Source organism: Plutella xylostella, chromosome 28, assembly GCF_932276165.1.
Source record: "Plutella xylostella chromosome 28, ilPluXylo3.1, whole genome shotgun sequence".
NCBI lineage: Eukaryota > Metazoa > Arthropoda > Insecta > Lepidoptera > Plutellidae > Plutella > Plutella xylostella.
Genome location: NC_064008.1, coordinates 7971768 through 7996322, shown reverse-complemented (window position 1 = coordinate 7996322; position 24555 = coordinate 7971768). Strand labels below are relative to the sequence as shown.

The following is a 24555-nucleotide window of genomic DNA, read 5'->3' as shown; positions in this document are numbered from 1 at the left end:
ATCATCTATGGTAGTGCCCTCTGAAAGTCTACCCGCAGTGTCTGGGCACTCGGCTGCATCCCTCAACTCGACGGTCTCCGACGGTAGGGTGCAGAGCACCATGCTGCTGGGAACAGCGATGGTCGGAGTACTTGACTGCAATGGTCACGTACATATAGTGAGAGCCTTGTTGGACAGCGGATCTCAGGTATCAATTGTTACGGAGAATTTGGCCCAGAAGCTGCGGCTTCCCCGCAGTTCATCTGGCAGTTTGTATGGTTTGGGAGGTTCATCTGCTCAGCGGACCAATGGCAGCATTGAGATCCAAGTGACATCCCGTCATGATCGGTCAGCTCCTGGGTTGGTAACCACAGCTGTAGTTTTAAAGCGCATCACGGGTAGTCTCCCTACTGCTTCTGTATCTCCACGTGTCATGGAGCGGTGCCAACATCTTATGCTTGCAGATAACAGGCTGTCCACCCCGGGTCCCATCGATGTCCTCATAGGCGTGGACCTGTATAGTCAGGTGTTCAAGGGCGGTTCTTACCAGTTGGGTGAAGGGTTTCCCACAGCGCATGAATCTGTGTTTGGGTGGATTTTGATGGGGCAAGCGCCAGTCAACTCTCAAGTGTGTAGTCTCATGTCTCTGTCTTGCACGACCGACGAGCTGAACTCTACCTTGTCCAAGTTCTGGGAGGTAGAGGAGGTTCCAGCCACCGCCGTGCAAGATCCAGAGAACATTCTTTGTGAAAGGCATTTTGTGGAGACACACACTCGGGACGAGACGGGACGGTTTATTGTGCGACTTCCCTTCAAATCCACCCACATGCCTCTGGGCGATACCCGTACATACGCCTTGAAAAGGTTCTTTAACTTAGAGCGCAAGCTACAGAGAGACGCCAGGCTTCACCAGCTCTACAGCGCATTCATGGCCGACTACCTTGAAATTGGCCATATGCGGCCTGTGTCCATGCCTAGCTGTAACGAAAGGTACTACATACCTCATCACGGGGTTCTCAAGGAGAGCAGCAGCACCACCAAACTTAGGGCGGTCTTCGATGCGTCTCATCCCAGCTCCACCGGTGTTTCGCTGAATCAAATTTTGATGCCTGGTCCCAAGCTGCAACAGCACATTTCGGACGTCATATTGCGCTTTCGCACATACGCAGTCGTGTTAACTTGCGACATAAAGCAGATGTACCGGAATGTGCGCATGCACGACGACGATTGTCGGTACCAGACCATCTTTTGGTGCGAGTCACCGGACCAGCCCCTCCGGAAGTTTGAGCTGACAACCGTCACCTATGGCGTATCCAGCTCGGCTTATCAAGCGATCCGCGTCTTGCACGAGTTAGCCAACATCAACGAGGTCAAGTGTCCAGAGGTTGCCCGTATCCTTCGGGAAGACACCTTCGTTGATGATGTGGTCAGTGGTTGCGGATCCATTGAGGAAGCGAAGCTGTTGCAACAGCAGGTGGTCGATGTGTTGTCACAAGGGGGTTTCACTGTTCGGAAGTGGGCCAGCAACCGTGATGAGGTCCTCAATGGCTATCCTAGCGATCATTTGGAGTGTCCCTTTCGATTCGAGGAATCAGGGGACAACATCTTCAAGATCTTGGGGATCGAATGGAATTCGGACTCGGACAGCTTCGTCTACCATGTTTCACCCTTCGGGAGATGCAGAAGTAAGCGGGAGATTATGTCGAATGTTGCTCGTATCTACGATCCCTGTGGTTACTTAACTCCTGTGACCTTCAAGGCCAAGGCCTTCTTACAAGGTCTTTGGTCACACAATTTAGGTTGGGATGAACCTCTGCCCGAAGAACTCACTACTGAGTGGGCTTCCTTCGCAGAGGGCTTCGTCAATTTACGGCTGCCCCGGATTACAAGATTTGTATCGTCTGATCAACCTCTAACCCGTGAGTTGATGGGTTTCAGCGATGCCTCGGAATCTGGGTACTCAGCCGTACTCTATTTACGCGTGGTAGACGCGTCAGGTGAGGCGACGGTGCATCTTCTCATGGGCAAGTCCCGTGTGGCACCCATCAAGCAGAAGATGACCATACCGCGCCTCGAGTTATCAGGAGCCTTCCTATTGGCTCGCATGATGCATCATGTTTTAACGGTGTTGCAGAGTAAGATGATCGTCGACCACTCAATTGCGTGGTGTGACTCCAGCATCGCTTTGGCCTGGATTCACACTCCACCGCATAAGTTAGGGGTCTTTGAAGGAAATCGGGCCTCCCAGATTCAGGGTCTCGTTCCTTCAACTGAGTGGCGACACGTTCCATCAGCGCTCAACCCTGCTGATTGCGCCAGTAGAGGTCTTCGACCCGACGAAATTGTCGGGCATGATTTATGGTTGTCCCCGTCTTGGTTACGGGACGACCCTTCCACTTGGCCGGAGAACATTGCGGTGAACTCGTCCAGTGCCCAAGTGCATACTGGAACCATTGCGAGCGAGGAAGAGGTAGTAGCTGTAGACCCTTCTTTTATTCTCGGTCGCTACAGCTCTCTATCAAGAACCAAGCGAACAATGGCTTGGGTTTTGCGATTCATCCGCAATGTTCGAAGTCGCAATCATCCGACCAAACATGACCCGTTGGTCGTACCGGAACCATTGACGGTTTCGGAGCTTAATGGTGCCTTGCTGAGAATGATTAGGTTGGTGCAGATGACTTCCTTCTCTGAGGAGATCACAGCCCTGCGCGAGAAGAAACCCCTCAAGCGACTGACTCAGCTCAGTCCATTTTTGGATTCAGAGGGTCTTCTTCGTGTAGGTGGACGTCTTCGGCACTCCGGCTTGCCATTCTCTGCAAAGCATCCCATCCTTTTGCCTTCGAAGCATTGTCTGACCGATCTGATCGTCGACTACCACCACGTCACTCACATGCACGCCGGACCTGCATGCTTGATTTCGGTGCTGAGCCAAAGGTTCTGGATCCCTTCAGCGCGTCGTGTGGTTCGACACCGAATACATATGTGTCACCGGTGTCACCGCCTGAAGGCTAGACCTTTGCAGCCGCTCATGGGTGACTTACCTCCCAACCGTGTAGGCCAAATTCGTCCCTTCCTGAAGGTCGGCATTGATTTCGCGGGGCCTTTCCTAGTAAAGGCCTCCACTTTGCGAAATGCGAAGTCCCACAAGGCATATCTGTGTGTCTTCGTTTGCTTCGCCACTAAGGCGATGCATTTAGAGGTCACCACAGATCTCACTACCGAGGCGTTCTTGGCAGCATTCCATCGGTTTGTGTCGCGAAGGGGAATGGCGTCGGATGACCATTCCGATTGTGGGATGAACTTTCAGGGGGCTAGGCGTCATCTATCGGAGGTAGAAACCTTCTTGCGGAGCAAGCAGAGTGACATAGACGCTGCTCTGGTTGGTCAGGGTGTCAGGTGGCACATGAATCCACCGTATAGTCCGCACATGGGGGGGTTATGGGAGTCCGCAGTGAAGTCCGCGAAGCAGCTGCTGAAACGAACCATCGGGGATAGGATTCTCACTTTGGAGGAGCTGATGACCATGTTCTGTCGGGTAGAGGCGGTGCTTAACTCGAGGCCGTTGTGTTCTCTGTCGAATGACCCAAATGATTTGGAGGCGCTCACCCCCGGGCACTTTTTGATCGGTCAACCGTTGGTGGCGCCACCCGAGCCCTGCTTCGAGGATATCCCAATGCCACGCTTGAAGCGATGGCAGCTTGTGCAGCAGATTGCTCAGCACATGTGGCGCAGGTGGCAGCTGGAGTACTTGCACACTCTGCAGCAGCGTGGCAAGTGGACCAAAGATCTCCCCAACCTTCAGTTGGGAGACTTGGTTTTGATTAAGGAGGACCACTTGCCACCTCTACAATGGCGCAAGGGACGAGTGCTCGAGCTGCACCCTGGACCCGACGGGGTCGTGCGGGTTGTCAAACTCAAGACGGGCTCTGGCACATGCCTGCGTTCGATGGCTAAGCTGTGTCGACTTCCCACTTTGCAGGATTAGGCTGGCTTGTGGGTCCCACCCCAGCCGCCCTGTTAGGTTAAGGTTTTACAAGGTAGGTAATTTAGTTTTATAACTTTTAGGTAGGTATTACTTTATTTTTTTTCATGCGGAAAATCACCTCGGAAAATCATCTTTCTTATATGTTTTTTTTTTTTCAAATTTTGTTTTTACTTTCTCGTTAAAGAGCCTAGACGCTCTTTGGGGGGCGGTTTATGTTGGGGCCATGGGCATAGGGTCAAGGAACTTCGTGGGTACACACACAAACAGCTGACAGACAGGTACACAGATGTTTGTAACTCCTTCCCACCTTCCCTATCCTAACGGAAACTGCAGGTAGATGAACACTAGCTGTCATCTGCCACCTCAACGACCAACCCTCGTCCACTTCTACCACCGCCGTGATTCGAGTCGGTCGACGCACCTTACGCTCCCGTCACTCAATCCGCGATAGAAACACAATCCGCCGCGTACTACAACACACGTAGCTCTACGCCGCGCACCGGTACATCAGCACATCAACCTGGAGAAGAACGGGTGGAAATTCGAAGAGGTCAAACGCATTTGCTCAGCCGGACAACCGTTCCTGCCAGGTCAGTTTCTTTCCTTTAAACTTCCCCCTTGCTCCTCCAGCTTATAGCATTTGGTATTATTACCTAAAAAGAATTAACTAAATTAAATCGTTTTTTAATCGCATACATGATCGTGGGCCATGGTCACCCTACATTGGTCCTTCATAATATATAACGTCTCGAGTTACGTACATTCATTTAACGACTCAGAATACACAGGATGTTTCCCTTAAAACAACACACTTATACAGGGTGATAAAGTCCGAAGAAAATTGCCCATTTCTCGAAGAAAATGTTTACTTTTAATAACGGCTGGAATTCTGCTTGATTCCTAGTATCCTAGCAACAAGGTCGCTTTGTTATAAAGAAACAATATTATATTAGGTTTCATTTTCGAAAGGTGTACTACTTATACCTATCTTATATTTATAAAAAAACAATGAAATCACCAAATTTGAATAACTACGTTTAAATAACGTTTTTTTTTGTATTTTATTTTTGGACGACCGAATGGCGTAGTGCTTAGTGGCCCTGACTACTAAGCCGAAGGTCCCGGGTTCGATTTCCGGCTGGGGCAGATATTTGTTTAAACACAGATATTTGTTCTCGGGTCTTGGATGTGCCCGTTAAATGGCAATAGGCCCGCCCCCTATTACATTGGGATTAACAGAACACTCTGGCGAAAAGTGGGTGCAGAAATGCACCTCTGCCTACCCCGCAAGGGAGTACATTAGTACAAGGCGTGAGTGTGTTTTTTTTTGTTTTTTTTTTAAATTTTTGAACGTATGCATTAAAGAAATCTCTACCAGACAACCTTTCTATGGAAGAGCATCGATTGCACGATTTACCCTGTTGCCTGTCCTCCCCAAGTCACAGCAGATCTCAGCAAAGGGCGTCCCACAAAAACCCGATTTTGCGTGACCAGAATTGAACGATGTCCGTCCAGCTCTGTCTGTGAAGCCAGCCGGTAGCCATATTGCGGCGACGTTTAACCAGCGCGGTTCGCACAATGGGGCAAAGGTTATAACAATTTTATTCCAACGCTTAAGTTTGGGCGATTGCCAAAATGAACGCAGTCAAGTGTCAGAACACGGGAAGGGGGAGATATTATGTGGTGATCACTTAAATTTTGGGCAGTATTAAAAGTGCCATAGTGCCAAGTGGTCATAACTGCTAAGGGTCACGTGATGGTAGGTATAGTTTATAGAAGCTTATTTATTTTTGTAAAGTATAGAATACCTAAATAAAAAACAGATTGATCTTCTGAGCTGAGTCACCTGGCGGCTTAGTATACCACTTTTGCAACACCTTGTTTTATAATCGCAAAAGAATAACTTTTACTTCAATATGGATGCATGTTTGGTACATTTTACGGGACAACTACCTACCTACTATACGGATATGGATGAAATTTTGGTAAGCAGAAAGCAGTTGAGCTGATTGAACACATCGGCTACTCGGGAAAAGCTGAGCCCCCATTCTCGTAATGTATGTTCAAAATTGCAATTGACTCGCAGTCTCACTATAATCTCCAAAAATAACACTTATGGTATTCACGTGAACCTTTTGTCATAAAGAAACAAGTCAGTGTGCATCATTACTTAGATTACTTACATTATTAGTCTACGACTCAATTGTATCAATTTTGTACATAATAATTTATGATTCTCATATACATAATTATATTTACAGAAAGACAAGAGATATTGCTTAACCTTTAATAGGGCAAAGGGAAAATATGTAGTTCCCACCTTATTTTAAACTTAACTTGAATTACGGGCGATAACCTATGAAAAAAATGTATTGCCATGCCTTATTAAGGCTTAACTTCCTCCTCCTTTCCTTGTCCGCAGTGGGACCGTTTTGGCAAAAGACTAGTGCTCGAAGCACTGCTCGACTTAAGCACCTTTTTAAGGTTCCTTACAGAATATTGAAAACGAAATCCTTTGGCGGATTATAAAACAATAAAAGTCATTATTCGGTCTCACTGAATATAAATATTATGACTTTTACGTTGCAAGAAATAAAATAATAATATGCTTTTTGAATCTGGAGTTGCTGCCACATTTTATCAGATCAGATAAATAATGTTTTCTTTTTTAAATATTTTTATAATAATAAGTTACTGTGGTAGGTATTATTTTGTTCTGGACTTTGCGATTTGGGAAAGTATAGAAGTTGTCTGTTAATTAAAGTAATACTTAAAAATAATATACGGATCTTACAAATAATTCAGGTTATCAGTATAAATTATTCTAAAGAGTGTATTTATAGCTATATATTTTAAAAATCACGTAGGTACATGTATTTGTGATTAACAAAAAGTACCTATAAATAAAATGAATGCAATTTTTCCCAGACATTAATAATTTAATGAATCAATCACAAATAAATTCCAACTGTAATTTGCAAAGGTCGGACCGCAACCTTCGCCAAACTTTTACGTAACCGATTTACGGCTGTATGATTTAGAGAACCGAGCTTTTGTACCTTTTGCTTTGAATAAAATTACTGCCAGATCAATATCACGGTCTTACGAACTTAAAAGCAAAAATTATGATACAATTTTGCTCGTTTTTTTTTTAAAAAAGCGTAAATTCGTGGACGTAACGAGAAATCCGCAACGAAATGTAATATCGAAACGATGAATACGCATGCGCGGAACTCCGGCCGACGTCTGTAAAACCTCCCACACAAAATTCAACCATAACCCCTCTAAATAAAACCTTTTTTGCTCCAATCCCTGAGCTCCAGCTGTAGGATTTACGTTGTTGGAAAATGGACCGTTTTCGCCGAGGATAAAGTTTTAATTTCGAAAACGGATCGATGTCAACGGATTCTAGCAGATAGGATACACACACAGATAAGAAACTCTTGGGTGGGGGTCACAGTGCTGGCTGGTTGGAGCGGAACACACGTCCCGTTCCAAATACAAACCGCCTCGTTACGAGTGTTCGAAATTTAAATTAAGACCGTTGTGAAATGTGACAGTTAAAAAATCAAATAGGTTCTGTGCTAGTGCTTGCGGAGTGTGTGTGATTTTCTTCCAAGTGGATTTGCTGTGTGTTTTATTTCTAAAGTGAATAAATGTTGTTGAAATATAAACGAGGTGAGTTGTACTTAGTAAACTGATTTCTTTATTGCATCGTTTTTATTTAAAGAGTGGTTTTGAAACGACTTTTTATATGTTTTGCATAAGTACGTAAGTTATATCAGGTAAATAACCATGCGTGTTTAAAGTAAATAATATTAAATGTAAAAATATTATACTGAGGAGTCAATAATAATCTTTTTTTCATCTTAGCTTGTCGGTGACAATCACTAATTACACTAAGTGCCAATTTCTCCCTAGTCGGTTAGAGCATAACCAGGGAGTAGCGGTTGACTTTTGACACATCTGTCATGAATTTTATATGGAGATGACGTTTAATTTATAAATTAATCCCTGTCGGCTAGATATCCGACTATGGAGAAATTGACACTAAAGTCAGTCAATATATATGTCATGCCCGTAATATTCAATTGATAGGTCACTCGAGGAGGCTTTTTTGCATCCCCAATCTCAGAAACCACCTCTAAAATTATAGAAGAGTTAAGTGTCGTTGTACCGTGGCTAGTCGCTTAACATATTGTACCGGAAAGTAGATTATAAAAAAATAACGTACATCAGAAAATTTTCTATTCATAGGATGAATGAAAGCATTTGACTTGACTTTTACATCTAGCAACATCGATAGCCAATATACACAGGTGCCTAAAATCGACTCGGGCTGTATCGTTTCCTTCGAACGGAAAGCCATTGACTTATATATGACAGGGTCAACCGCTCAAAAAAATTTACCTTTCGCGCTGGTCCTAAAAAAATCATGTAATATCTGTCATCATATTTATCCAATTCGAACAAATATGATGACATTTTCCTATGACAAAATGTTCTGAAGGGCATTATAATCATCGTGATCAGGTCCTGGGAGCCCTAATCAGGGACATAGGGCGCCGTGTAGTTTTCCACTCTGACCGGTCCTGTGCCACGCCTTCGACTTCGTGCCAGCTCATGCCCAGGGTGGCTGCCTCCTGCACGATGGGTACATACTTCCATTTTAATTTTTCATCAATGCAGAAAGCCAATTTTCAGTAAATTTTATCCACTGGCCGGTTGTAGCATGGCTCAAGATGGATAACCAATGTGTTTTATGTTTTGACCAGTGGTGGCTGGATGAAGAAGGTAGAGGTTACATTTGTAAGTCAATTTTTATTTACACAGAAATACATACATAATGCTATATTATATATACTATATAAGACTATAATTCCTGAAGGGGTAGTAAAAGGTGTCTCGCAAGCGAGTCACCCGCTTTTCGCTTACATCATTTGTACTCACGTGATACTTTGCGTGATATCGCCGTTTTTGAATGAGTTCTTACTATAAAAACTTATTATTGTAACTATTACTTAAGTAAACTGGTTTTAATGAAAATTGGTATGGAGTTATCTGATACCCTGGATTAACATATGGGCTACTGTTTATCGCGGAATTTCCACCGGAAAACTTTTTAAGGCGAAGCGAAGCTGGTATTCATTAAATTAATACCTAACGTATCCGTTAAAACATGCACCGAAAATAAAGACAACGACTTTCCGACTTCAATAAGAAAACGTTTTTGAACGTTAGTCTTCAAACATAATTATGTGAAATGTTAAATTAGTTAAATCTACGAAATGACCTGGGATTTCAGTCACGCATGATGGCAAAAATATAGCAACATTTTTCAAATTATTATCGTCTCTATAATTTATACAATTAATCGTATTGTATTGTATTGTATTTATTCAGTAACAATTTACATTGTATATGAAATTTAATATTAAATCTAAATCTTAAAATTAAACATTCTATTACAAATCAATTACATATTCACATATCAAATAAAAACATAATTAACTATTACTTACATCACATTAAAATTGAATTAAAAATTATGAAATGGAAATATTAAATTAGAGAAAAAAAATTCAAAATAAATGTATATAAAATTATCACAGTTCATTTAGGTACTTGTCATTTATAAACTCATCTATCGAATAATAACACTTCTTTATCAAAAATGATTTCAATTTACTCTTGAATATTCTGTAGGAGGTTATCTCTCTGAATGCAATTGGCAGGTGATTGTAGATGTGAGGCGCCTGATACCGAGGTGAGTATTTTACAACATTGAGTCTTGGACATATGTCAATTTTGAGGTATTTCCTTCGGGTCATTAACCTTTCCTTTCTCTCTGTTTCTGTTTCCAGGCCATGCAGTTTTTTTACTAGGTCGGTGGTTATGACTAGTATGAAAAGGCATGGTACTGTAAGAAGTTCGAGTTTTAGGAAGTAGTCTCGACAAGAATGTTGTTGGGATATCCTAACCATCGTTCTTATTGCCCTTTTCTGCACGACGAACGCTTTATTTATGTTGCCTTCAAAACCATTTCCCCAAAATCTAATACTATAGCGTAATTTGGACTCCACAAGTGCGTAGTATACTTGTTTAAGGTTAGTCATGTCAATTTCATAACGAAGAGTGCGTAAGGCAAAACATGCTGAACTCACCGTATTTTCTACAGACTGCAATTCATCTTTCCAGTTTAATCGCCTCGTTGGTTAGGCATTATGTATAATTATATCCATTTCAAAAACTGACATTTCGTTAATTTTATGAAATGCCTCTACATAATATAATAATGCCTAACCAACGCAATACTCCAAAGCTGTAAACTATATTTCTATATAAATAAACAATTGAATTGAATCAACCCAGTGCCTCCAATTTACTGCAACACCCTGTATAAACACGAGCTCTTATGATTCAATTAATGTTAACTGAATTCTCCGTGTGTATATTTAGATGACATACATTGAGTGGATCGATTCGTCGTGATGTGACAATATGCCTATGATAGGTCAATATGGAGGCAGCTGCTTACACTCGAGTTGAATGAAGAGGTCATTGTATACTGTCATATACAGGGTGTTGATGTTTTCAATGACGACCTCAGTTTTCCCCCTTTCACCTTACTATACAGTTCATTTAAAGTCAGTGTCCGCCTTTTATCATCATACGTAACGGACGCATCGTTTTCAGTATTCTTTGTAAAGAAATTCACACGAGTGCGTCCACTACATTGGCATTGCCGACGCCGTTTCTCCATACATTTATGAGAAACCGTTTGACCAGATACCTACGATACCGATAGGTAGACGCTCACTTTTAAACCCCTGAGGTCCGATCACAGGATTCGATACTATTTTCGAAACTACACTAAGGGTCACTTTTATATAAAATAGCATTTAAATCAAATTTTAAATACATTTTGTACTAACTGACAGACGTATGACACGCTACTAAATACGTTTAGCGATTGGTGAAATTCCACCTAACATGGAAAAAACAAATGTCACTTTTGGAACTAACTTTGCCTTACATTTTGACAGTGACAATTGACGATACGCAACGTAAACGGAGGTTTCGAATCTTACAATCGCTGCACTGTTAGAGCGTTGTGTTGTCACGTTTACGGGTTTAGAAAAATACTGTTTTGAATAGCTACATAAAGCATGGTTCAGTGCTACTCAATAAAAATTCATCCAAACACGCTGCATGTCTAACTTAACTTGTGCTTAACTTGGTATCATCAGTTGTAAAACCGACTATTAGTACTCAAGTATTAGTATTAGTAAACCTCACCATGTAATTTTTATATAAAAGAAAAATATAATACAAAAATAAATGTTGTCCTGTTTCCTTGTAATGTTTTCTACCGAAGTCAGACTAAAAGTATACGGATATTTTATCTTTTATAGATAAAAAAGATAGCTTGTACTTATATAGTTTACGATAGCACTTTGTAGGTAATACATTTTGTGCTGTGCTGGATGGTGATCAATGGTTTAAAGATATATTTTTATATAGGTACTTACGGAATTGAAAAGGTTTTAGAGAGGTTTTCGACAATTTGTGGACCTGTTTTATGAGTCAGATATCATTTACACCTCCAGTTCAGGAGAGAGCCAGGTGCAGGTACTTACACCCCCACAGAGAATAGAATAGAATAGAATGATATTACAAGATTAAAATGCAAAACTTCTAATGCAATAAAATTTGTTCAAAATGATCCTGATTTGGTCAAAATAGGGAATAAAATATTAACTTCAATAAAATATGAATTACATAGATATTGAACTTTGTCGAAAAGATCGTGATAAAAGATAATTCTGTGGGTAAATTCTTGGAGTGAAGATTATTAGATTTATTTTTGGGGCCTTACTCTACTCGTAATATATAGGTTAAATATATGAATATAAAATAAATAATTATAGTATAAATATATGTCTCGTAATGTAATCGTAAAATCTATCAACTGTAGCTACGACGTCACATCACTATCTTCCTTATTCTTTTAGAGGATAAAGTCCTATTGAAAGGCGAAATCGAATATTACTTTGGGTTCATAAACTCTGTCCTGAGTTTACGACCGAATAACTTTGAAATATATTTTTGACTGTTCCATTGATCAATTTGCTTATCAAATTTACAGGTGCGACTTTATGTAGTGAATCAAAGATTTACTGCTGTTTTAGGCGAGGTATTGAATATAAAATGAGCTTAAGAAATGAGTACATATAAATTAGAAGTTTTGCGATGTTATAAGACAAGAAAAATATGTAAATCTAAATCCAAAGTGTATACATGTCATGAAAATAAATTAGAGTTTTTTTTCCATCACGCGACCAAACTTATAATTTAATACCAAAGCAACGGGATAATTAGATAGTTTCTAATAAACTAATTCTTCTGTTTGACCTCGCCAACTTATGAATGCCAGTTTAAGTATTCATGAAAAATATTAACATGTATATTGACACAGATTTTATTCCAAATACGCATAATAATTATAACAAATAAAAGCAATTATGTAACTAGTAATGGGTGATTCTTTGGAGACCGTCTTTCTGATTCATATGGCAACAAAAAATTGTAACGTCAATAACTCAAAAACTACTTGATAAAAACGAGCGCCTTTTGCAATTATATGTTATTTGCTATATCCATATTCATATAAACATATTTTATAGAGCTAAAAATGAAATTAAAAAATGACCATGTAAATCAGACAAAGAATGTATTTTCGAAGAATCACCTAATGAATAGTACATTTTATAATGCCGAGTACCAATTTCTCCATTGTCGGTTATCCTACCGACAGGGATTGATTTATAAATTAAACGTCATCAGCATATAAAATTCATGACAGATGTGTCAAAAGTTAACTATTACTCCCTGGTTATACTCTAACCGAGACTGGAGAAATTGGCACTAAGTGTTTTTCAGTTGTTATATCATGTCAAATCATAGCTAAAAAGATCGTCATTAATGACATCATCATTATTCAGAACCTGCTCGTTTCAAAGATACATACTTAATATTCAATTCCAATAATGAGGCGAGCATACGTTGTATGTATATTATGTCGGTAGGTAGTTATGTTATTGAATAATTCATCACGATTGTACTTGAACATTGAACACGTGTTGTTAATGTAAAACGGATTCGTACAATGAAACAGACTATAGCCGCCAGTGTGCAAAATTTAGAGATGTCAATAGCAATCGTATTTATATAATCTGTCAAATACGTATATTATGTATTTTTAATATATGTATAATATGTCAAATACCTATATTATTTCCTTGTGTTAAGAACTTTAAAACTTTGCTGACTTTTAGAGCCACTTGCATAAACATATTAAATCTAGATTTAGTGTCAAATGTCGATTTAAGAAACGTCAGTCCATATAAAATTTGACACTAAATCGAGATTTTACACTAAATCTAGATTTAATATGTTTCTGCAAGTGGCCCTTAGACTAGTTTCTGTGTGGCGCAGTTTTTTATTTGTATAAATCAATCTAAGCATGAACTTAAGTTCTGCTTGATTTGACCTTCTCCGGTGTGAAACTAGCCGTTACGATCATTTTATTTGAGAGGTAATATCAGTGCAACTTTAGTTTCCTTTCAACTAAATTGATTGAGCTTCTCAAAAGTTTATTCTTTGTCATTCAAAGCCTTCGGCACAAAAGATGAAACATGCACTTAGTTATAACCGAATGTAGACGAAGTTCCAATGAAATAGCTGTAAGTTTATTTTATCCTTCAGTTTTCGGGAAGTTAAAATAAGTATTTGTAATTCCTTTTTAATATAATCAAGTTCTCTGAAATGTGGTCTCGTTAATTAAAATAATGAACTTGAATACTGGGGAACACGAGTAGGTACCTACACATTTTTACATTACATCATAATACTCTGAAAATTGTAGCACATTATATCTCATTGTATATGACTACATCTAATTTCACCCAATTTATTTGTTAGCTGAGCCGTGAGGAAGTATTAAAAATATTTCTAAAATATTGTTCATCTTTCAGTAAAAATATACGTGCAAAATTAAAATATTTGCGCACTTTTATAGGGACGACAGACAGACAGATAGACATTCGAACGTATAACTACCCTAGTTCACGCGGTTAGGAATAAAAACAACAACAATGAAATAAATTATGGATGATCGTGGATTCAAACACAATCTCTACAGGCCTATAGCTTAGCATTCCTACGGGCTACGGCTACGACGTAGCATGCTACGGGTGTAGTATGCTACGTGCGTAGTATGCTACGGCCGTAGTGTGCTACGGTCGTAGTGTGCTACGAAATTTACTACGCCGCGGCATATTTTTATGTGTAGATTGATCAAGCGTAATATTCTTCTTCTTCTTTATTGTGTCGGTGACAAACGGTATATTATGTTATAATAATAACAGGTAGGTAAGGTAACGGGTCCATATATCGCGGTATTCAAAATGGCGTCCTTATTTCGAGTTATATTTATTTTCATGATTATTACTCATTTTAATAGGTTTGGATACTCTAAAATTACATTTAATCGTTCATTATCTTTAACTGAAACTACTTGATGTAGTAAATATGTTTAAAATTGCCTAAAATTACTAAAAACTCATGTAATGTGCCGTGAGGGCGACGCCGCCATGTTTTTCATACAAACGCGACCCGGCTTACGTAAGGCCAGCCATATTTAATAATTGTGTTTTTTAATATTTATACGACGTTCAACTTTGTAAATAGTTTATATTTAGTTTATTATATTGTTATACTTACATTAAATTTAAATTTTAACTCTTTTTAAACTAATTTAACCCCTTTAAACTCAAAAACAAAATACCTCGGTATAAGGGCCTGATTTTTATACGTTGTTCCTAACTCCGAGTTACCCTCGGTATAAGGAAAAATACTATGTCATGATTTTTAGCTTATAACTTTACAAATAATAACATTTGAAGTATATGCTTGATTACATAATAATAATGATGAACGTGACAAGCTTATAACCTAATTCGGCGGTACAAAATATCCTCTAGGAATCTTAATATGACACGATAATTGTTGACCCAAAAATCATGGTTACATAGAAAACCTTAACTTAGTATGTATATTGGAAATGATAAAAAACAGTGTTATTTCATCGCTATTAACGTAAGTGATACATAATTTTACCAATATTTTATGTATGATTTGAGTAACAAATCTATGTTGTTTCTAAATCGATAATTTGATAACTCGGAATATGGATTATTAAAATACTTGCTGAACCCCTAATATGGAGTATGACATTTTACATAGGTAGGTACCTCGGAAATCGGAATATGACTACATTACACCTTCGCAGTGTCATCCGATGCCGTCATCAAACCATAAAATCAAGATGAATTAGCGACTTTCTTCCAAAATATAAAAGGGGTGTGGATAGATATGCCTGACTTTACGAAACTACTACTAGATACTACCTACTTATTACTCTTTATAAAAGAAGAAAGAAAGAAATTTGTAGACGTAAAACTTTATTTGGGTGAATAAAATAACACACACGACCGTGGAGTTTTTATAACACTTATATACACAATTGCCTAATTTCATTTCTGTATTTTATTTCCATTATCCTTCTACTTCGAGGTCTGATGGCCGTTGTAATATTGTTATCCCAGAATTCCCAGATAAATGAATGTCCTGTATACTGCATTTCATGTTTGGTTTAGGGGTCTGGTTGATTTTTTCATTTTCTTGTTGTTGTCACTGAAAAATAAAGTAAGTAGGTAAATTGTATGGATAGTTGACAGAATTAAGCTTATCCTTATAAGTTGGTACCCATTTTCACAAAACTTAGTGAGTTTAGAAACGAAAACGCTAGAACAAAAACCTAGGTTAGTAACTAAACTGATGCCAAATTACTGATAAAAACATAAAAATATTTCCATTTTACGTAATTTCCTAAAATAATTCGCACACAAGCTTACCTTATCGATTTTCCAATGGCATATTGCAAATACAAACATAATAATTTAATAAAAGATGTTTGTTTTCTAATGTAAAGACTTAACAAAAATACTTTCAAAGAATAGCGGCAAACTTTTCGGCGGAAAATTGAACATGGCGCCGGCGCGCCTCCAGTCCAGCGCGCATGCGCCATAGAGATGTACCTAGTGCAATGTTCCTTGCTTCCGACCTATGCTTGAATGAAAAAATAATCGATGCTGGATCGATTCCTGGGTAGATACTTTTATTATAATCATATTCGTTTATGGTAAATACATTAGGTACTCATCGGAAATTAGTACTGATAAGGTATTTGGCTTTTGTAAGTATTCGATACTTTTCCTCATCCCTTACACATCTACTTTTATTACGTATCATCAACTTTTAAACATTTAAGTAAGAACATAAAATATCGTGGAAAAATTTTAGACCTTACTTAGATAAAAACTATAGTAAAAAATGTTTAAATCATTCGAGTTCAATAATCGATTATATTCGATTACTGTCACTATTTCATCAATTTACCCCATCTCTACTCTATTTTTTTTTTAATCGCTTGGAAAAGTCCATAGAACATCATAGAAGCATTATGAATATTTTTTCTAGCCAATGTTACCAGTTGCAATAATGAATTATGAAAATGTTACATAAATAATAGAAATTATCACGAAAACCAATATAAATGGAGAGTATTTAATTCTTTTCATTATTTTCAACTACTATTTAGAATAATTAAATTTATTTGGAGTACTTTAGGGTTAAAAAAGTATATCGATATTTTAGATTGTAATTTCCTTATGTTCATGGCCACACTCATGGAGCCACTGACAGGACTAACTCGGAATATGGAACAGGCTACCTCGGTATATGGAAGAAACCATAATCCTACCTCGGTATAAGGGCAAATCGACATGTGTAATAAATTATATTTTTTTAAGTATAATTAATGTGTTATCAATGAATCTGTGTTAAGAAATATAAAATTTAACGTATATTCTTACAGAAGACAATATTTCACATCAATATTGATGGTTACAAATGCTTATTTTTCTTACTTACTTTCAAATGTTGTTATTTACCTCGGAATATGGACCCGTTACCTTATATGACATTATTACTAGATTTACTCAATTCTTCTTAATTAAAAAATTTAAGTACTCTCACGTTGAATTAAAATTTCGTGATAAACCTACATGTTTAAATTTTAGATGTTGCAAGTGCATTACACTCATTCCAATACGGCGATACAGTTATGCCTACCACGTGAGTTAAAATGTACTGTGAAAAATGGGTGACTTGGATGCATCGAGGATTATTATTATTGAATTCTTTATTGCACAATAATAAATATGTACAGGCGAACTTAATGCTAACAGCATTCTCTTCCAGCTCACCTTGGGTGTTGTGGAGAAAGTGATAGGATTAAAGGAAGATACCAAGATAAAAACTTTCATGAAATAAATATTTCTCTCAAATCTTTTATTTTATATCGTCGGTATTTCACATTTTTCAATAATAACAAGCGTATGTAGTAATGATTGCATCCTCACGTCACAGCCACGGGAGAGTGTAGTTGGCATGTCAGCCATGTCTCAGGATAAATAGAGAAATTTCTATCTTCCGGAGTTTCTTTAGGCAAAATCCTGTGCGTTTCTTATCTACAATTCTATATCAATTATTTCTTTATTTACTTCTATGGATTATACACTATATAGATTTTTCAATAATGCTGTTTAAAGTATGCGTAAAAGTACATACCTAGATAGATAGATAAATAGGGTGTTTTTTATTTGTTGGATGTGCCCGTAAAATGGCAATAGGCCCGCCCCCTATTACATTGGGACTAACAAAACACACTGGCGAAAAGTGGGTGCAGCAATGCACCTCTGCCTACCCCGCAAGGGAGTAGGGCAAAACACCCAGTAACTGACCACCTTAAGGGAGTTGTTCCAGTAATTTATCTGTAGCGGGCTCAATTCTTATCGCTTATTAAATCCGATTTTTGTTTTAGAAACTAGAATAACAGAGCTACATTCCTGAGTAAATAGCAAACATGTAGAAGTTATTCATTTTTTTATATATTTTTGCAAACAAAAAGTAGTGATTTTCCCAGTAACTGACCACTAAAATCTAGTAACTGACCACATTCGATGCCAGTAACTGACCACCAATTTAAAATGGTTTAAAAATGGAATTATGATTAAATCTTATTATTATTTATTTATTTGATTACTTCATGTAATAGTACCGATCCTCTGGTCTCTTTTAATGTGTGACACATCACTTTTGCTCAAGGTTTCTTAACTGAAAAGTGCATTAAATTAATTAATCAGATTAATGCATAATTTAAATGATATCTTATCCTAATAATCAACCATTTATTTATTAAAAACACAAGTTTATGCATTTTTGTTAAATACTAAAAACAAATGAATAAAACATACATGCACATAGTGAACACGCATTTTAAATTTACATCTTTCAGGGAGATTAAGTGGCCCCAATGTAGTACCTTCAGATAAGTCACAGAAAGGGCGATTTTGTTTGTCCGGAACAAGCCAGGATCAGTGGGACAGGCCCATGAAGCATTCATGGTGCCAGAAACGAGCATTTTCTTAAATATAAAGTAGCGAATCCAAGCGCTAAAGCCGGTCTTTTCCATATTCGGTATCAGCTGATGAGGAGGAGGAATCGTGGCGGATTGTATTGTCGGCCGGAAAAGTAGGCCCTTTCCCCGCCGGTCCTTTCAAGGATGTAGGACCAGAGACAGATGGTTTTCATTTTTGCTGAAACCCCACCCAGAGACTTTCAGTGGAGCTAAAAGAGTCATTGAGGCTAGCCGTTGTAATTATGACCGAATCAGATATTGGGGGTTAGTTTTCCAGGATACAAAGATGGATGCCTTGACGAACGGGATTTCAATGACTTTGTTGAGGATTCAACTGGAATATTTAGGATGCTGTTGAAACGTGCTTTCGTAGGTAAGTATTTGGCCAAAGACATGAGTAGTCATTTCTGCAAGGGGGACAGGGAATCTTTGCCTCGTTGAAGAGGCGTCACTGAAGCAGAACATCGCTGTACATTCTGCATTTTCCGCTGCTGGACTAATGTGTCTGCCAATGATAGTATAGCGTTGCCAGTGGATTCCGGATAGTTGTGGTATCGGTTCCAAATGGCTGGGTGTTGGTCGTGGTAACAACTTATAGAAGAATTCCCCATTTCTTGTGTGCCAATTTTATCGTTCTGTTTGAAATCCGCTGGCCGTTCATAATGCCATTGAAGGGCGTGTTGGTGCACGCGGCTGAGGGTGCTAGCATTGTAGTGATGCTTTCTTTTTACTATTTTGCTGAAGTAGCTTTGCCTGTCTTTGGAAAAATGTGGAGGCGCGTTTCGTCGGTAACGTATATTCGGGTTGGGTAATTAATAGCGTCATTGAGATCTTGTTCGCCGCCAAGTGCTTTTGTGCTCGGGGAACCAATTTCATCTGGTTCAGAAGCGCTATCTTTTCATAGAGTGAGATGGTGAAAGCCATTTGTCTCCAGGTCTTGCATTCTTGAAGGGACTGCTCCAAGGATTATCTTTAAGGAAAAATGGTGACATCTGTCTTTATCCTGGAGAATCCACATTATCCTAGGCTGATAGTATGCTCCACTAGCGTTTTTATCTTCCTCATCAGCTAATACCGAATCTGGAACAAACTTGGACTTTGTGTTTGAATTCTCTATATTTTAAAAGGTGCTTGCATGTCACCCTGAATTATTTTGGAATGTCTTGTTGATCCTAGTTTGTCTCAGACAAGTGGAATTGCCTTTTCTCTACTTTTTTTGCTATCTTGGCGCTTCTTCATCTCGCTGAAAGCTGTAAAAATATATAATATATAATAATACCAGTAACTGACCACCATTTTACCCAATAACTGACCACCTAGACCCACCTGAAAGTCGCTGTTTTGTCGTCCAGTAACTGTCCACCCCATTAAAAACAATCAAACGGGAAATAACAAGCTGAATCTTACCAAAAACGTAATCTTTATAATTAAATCTATATGGTATAATTTTTTCTTTCAATGATTTCAATTTTTTTCATGGTAAATTTTACGATAAAAAAATTCACTTACCTTAACAAATACGTTAGTCACAACTGCAATTTACTCGGTTCGCGCGCCAACTGAACTTTTTCGATCGCTCACTATCCATCTGTTGGCGGCTGGCAAAATCTTTTGTATCAGTAATGCTCTCAATGAACCACAAAATAGACTGGATGTTTACTAGATGGCCCTGCTTGGCTATATTTCTTATTTATTGGAGTTGAAGAGGAAGGTGGTCAGTTACTGGCACATGGTCAGTTACTGGGTGTTTTGCCCTACATTAGTACAAGGCGTGAGTGCGTGTTTTTTTTTTTTTTTTTTTATTTGTACACAAAAAGGAAATAAATACAAAACTTAATCATATTCTAGCACATAGGTACAAAAATGGCGGTTAAAAGCTAAAAAAGTAATTTGTCTGGTTCAGCGATTTATTGAATCCTTATTTTTTTATTCAAAGCTTACTTGTTAGGTATTTTTCTCTTAAAATAGCTTACCTAAGTCTAAACTCCAGATGACGCCCTTACTGCTATTACCATAATTTCCTTACAAACGATAACTTTCAGCAACTCACTAAATAACGACCCATACATTAGCCTAATTGAAAAATTCCCTATTTCATACAAAACTCCACCCCCGCTATTCTGTGAAAAGGCTACATCGTTTAAACTTCAAGCGACTTGGCTAGGGTTTGGATGAAATCAACTTATTCATAAAATTTACTGAAAGTATTCAAATATTTTCAGTGTTACTCTATCAAGGGTAAGTGATGTAGAAACTAATATTGTGTAAAGGGTAAGTTTATTATTTTATTTAGAAATACCTATTTATAATTTTAATATTATGTTTAAAGCTAGCCTTTTCCATTAGGGAGTAACATGATGCCCTGTCACTGTAACTTTTTCATTCTATCAATAATTTAATGATCTCAATTTTTTTTGAGTTTATGCCATAGATACCTTTGAAAGACAACACACGTCGCAACCGGTTTGAACTCAAAATTAAATAGTAATTGCAGTTTCGTTGTAGTTGCGTTTCACCATGTGTGCTGGTCTTACAGTTTAAATTTCAAAATGGCGTCATATTCTTTACAATATATTTTTTTTTAATTTACATAAATACAATGCTTTTTCTATAGGAAATATATTGGAGAAGATTCTTGTTACAATAAATATCATTTACCGACTTTATTATTTTAATAAAGTAGAGGATTGGAATATAATTTGATTCTCGTTGCGTGGGCTTCTTAAAGCTAGTGACTGAGAATTTCCCGAAAAATTTCATTTCAAAGAATTCAGTTATTGTGTAAATATTTATGGTAAACACAAACACAATTGATGAAATCAATTCAATAGCTCAATATCAAAATCAAACGCGATGACCGAGTATAAAAAGAACAAATTGTTTTAGGGAAGCCAAGTTAGAAATACAATCAGACTCAGTAGGTATGTAATATTATCAAAAGTTAAAAAAAGGTTGTTAAAAACCAATTTGGGGCCCATTGTACTTGGCACTTTTGAAAAATATGTTCAATTTATGAGTTTTTTTTTTGCTTTTAAACTTAAAGGCATTAAACTCAACATAATAATTAACCACACACAGATATCATCATCATTTAAGGTTTTCACAAGTGTTAGGTTAGGTTAGTTACAATATTGTTAAAGTTACAAAGCATTTTTTTATACACTCACGGGCAATGAAATAGTTCCACAAAATACCGACTCCAAACGACCCCTATTTTTTCAAGCATTTAATTTAAACTTTTAATAAAATATTAACGTTTTTACTTGGTAACATCCTGATTCTCTGTTAAATGTACTGCAATGTTGCAGAAGGCGTAATTAAGCTAGCCTTTATCGTTTAGGAGGAATTTGGTGATTTTCGAGTGGAACGTTTTCATTGCCTGTGAGTGTAATATAATACAAACTACAGATATTATGCTCGACTCTTATTGAAGTTCAAAGCAATAGTTAAAAGCAAGCATCTTCAGAAATGTATTCTTTAATGAAACTAAATACTTAATTATTTTTTTTATATACAAAAAGTCAATTGCAAATAGGCAGAGTTAAGTTAAACCCGTGTTCACACTTGCCCACCAACCGTGAATTTAATATTACCGTTTTAAAACTTTTATTACACGAACGAGGTCTGTTGCATTTTAATCCGTCCCTTTCATCTCGCACCGAATTCAAGCTTGAAAGTGTGAAATGGAAATGAATTCGGAAGTATGTTTTCATTATGTCTTCATAACTGTAATAATATGTATGCTGTTGGTGTACCTATCTTTAGGTGGAATTTCACCAAACGCTAAACATATTTAGTAGCCTGTCAAACGTCTGTCAGTTAGTACAAAATGTATTTAAAATTTGATTTAAATACAATTTTAAATAAGTTTAGCGTTTGGTAAAAGTGACCCTTAATAAATAAATAAGTAAATAAATAACTAGCTGGAGGCCAAAACTGTAAAGTACTTTTACCTTTTGCTAGTACTCTGTAGTTGAAGGTATCTTAAAATAGAATACCTATAACATATTTATCATCAGCCAATAATCATCCACTGCTGGACATAGGCCTCACCCAAGGAGCACTCGGTCCTCGGCCTTCCTCATCCAACCACTACCCGCCACCCGCCTAAGGTCGTCAGTCCAGCGGGCAGGAGAGCGTCCCACGCTGCGTTTGCCTATTAACATAACATATTTATAGGTAACCAAAATAATAAAACAGTAAAAAATACTAATCGGTATACTAGAATCACATAAAGGCCGTCAGTTACCGAACAAAAATGAAAGGAATTAGAGGTAATGTAATGATGTTTTTTTTCTGTCGTTTGATCCTAAAAAAATCACGTTTAGTTTTGACCTTTTCATCATCAGCCAATAATCATCCACTGCTGGACATAGGCCTCTCCCAAGGAGCGCCACAACACTCGGTCCTCGGCCTTCCTCATCCAACCACTACCCGCCACCCGCCTAAGGTCGTCAGTCCAGCGGGCAGGAGGGCGTCCCACGCTGCGTTTGCCTGTTCGTGGTCTCCACTCGAGAACTCGTCTACCCCAACGGTTATCGGTTCTTCGGCAGATATGACCAGCCCACTGCCACTTCAGCTTGCATATTTTGACAGCTATGTCGGTAACCTTAGTCCTCTGACGGATAACCTCATTTCTGATACGATCCATCAGAGAAACCCCAAGCATAGCTCTCTCCATAGCACGCTGAGCGACTTTAAATCGGTGGACCAGTCCTACCGTCAGCGTCCACGTCTCTGCACCATACATCATCACTGGCAGGACGCACTGGTTGAAGACTTTTGTCTTCAGGCTCTGAGGAATGGCTGAGGAGAATATGTGACGAAGTTTCCCGAATGCAGCCCAACCCAGTTGGATGCGCCTTGCAGCCTCCTTGTCGAAGTTGCTTCTGCCTAGCCGAATAGTCTGCCCGAGGTAGACATATTCTTGCACAACTTCGATTGTTGCCTCACCAACGGCGACCGGCTCCGGTTTGATGTGAGCATTGTACATGACTTTCGTCTTGTCCAAGTTCATACCGAGGCCAACACGTCGGGAAGCAGCATTTAGGCCACTTAGCATCCAGCTGAGTTCCTGCAGAGATCCTGCCATAATAACGATGTCGTCCGCGAAGCGGAGGTGTGACATGTACTCGCCATTTATACATATGCCATGTCCTTTCCAGTCCAACGTCTTAAAGACATCTTCCAATGCATTGGTGAACAGTTTAGGAGATATCACATCCCCCTGTCTCACTCCACGTTGCAGTTGGATAGGTCTTGTCTTGTGGTCCTGTACTTGGACAGTCATAGTAGCGGCATTGTACAGACATCTCAACACTTCGATATAGCGCCAATCGATTTGGCATCTCTGCAAGGATTCCAAAACTGCCCAGGTCTCGATGGAGTCGAAGGCTTTTTCATAGTCAACAAAGGCTAGACACAGAGGCTGATTATACTCTTCGGTCTTCTGTATAATCTGCCTTACTGTGTGGATGTGGTCTATTGTACTAAAGCCTTTTCGAAACCCAGCCTGCTCTGGGGGCTGGAACTCGTCTAACTTTTGGGCAAGACGGTTCGTGATAACCCTTGAGAACAGCTTGTATACATGGCTTAAAAGCGAGATCGGTCTATAGTTCTTCAGAAGGGTTTTGTCACCCTTCTTAAAGAACAATACCACGACGCTCTCAGACCATGCCTCCGGTGTAATGCCATTGTGAAGAACCGAATTGACCTTTTAAACTGTGTTAAATCTCCCACTACGCTCTGGTAATGTAATGGTTGGTCGAAAACCAAAAAAAAACTTTTTCTCCCATACAAAATGGCACCTCTATCGAAAACTATCAAGAAACTTTTGACAGATAATGTATGCAGATAACAAAAGAAAAGCAAAACTTTTTTCGTTTCCGCAAAATGCAAAACCCGTACTAAAGGTCCATCCGTAAAGAAACTCAAAGGTGGGAAATTGATGAAATATTTCGGTAAACCTAATTTACATTGTTTTCGG

General features: G+C 38.5%; 2 protein-coding genes across 2 annotated transcripts in view; both read left to right on the top strand.

Annotated features, from left to right (window-relative positions):
• The first annotated feature begins 100 nt into the window (after nt 1–100).
• LOC125490843 lies at nt 101–3964 on the top strand. Its single transcript, XM_048631203.1, has one exon. The coding sequence runs from the start codon at nt 101–103 to the stop codon at nt 3962–3964; it is 3864 nt and encodes a 1287-aa protein (XP_048487160.1).
• Nucleotides 3965–7410: 3446 nt separating this feature from the next.
• The window catches only part of LOC105393740, a 111037-nt gene continuing 93892 nt past the window's right edge, over nt 7411–24555 (top strand). Inside the window, exon 1 of the mRNA XM_011565538.3 lies at nt 7411–7642. The gene's annotated coding sequence lies outside the window, so the exon portion shown is untranslated. The remainder of the gene's footprint in view (nt 7643–24555) is intronic.

What these genes read in the sequence shown, in the direction of transcription:
- LOC125490843 (XM_048631203.1), top strand. Translation starts at nt 101, where the DNA reads ATGCTGCTGGGAACAGCGATGGTCGGAGTACTTGACTGCAATGGTCAC.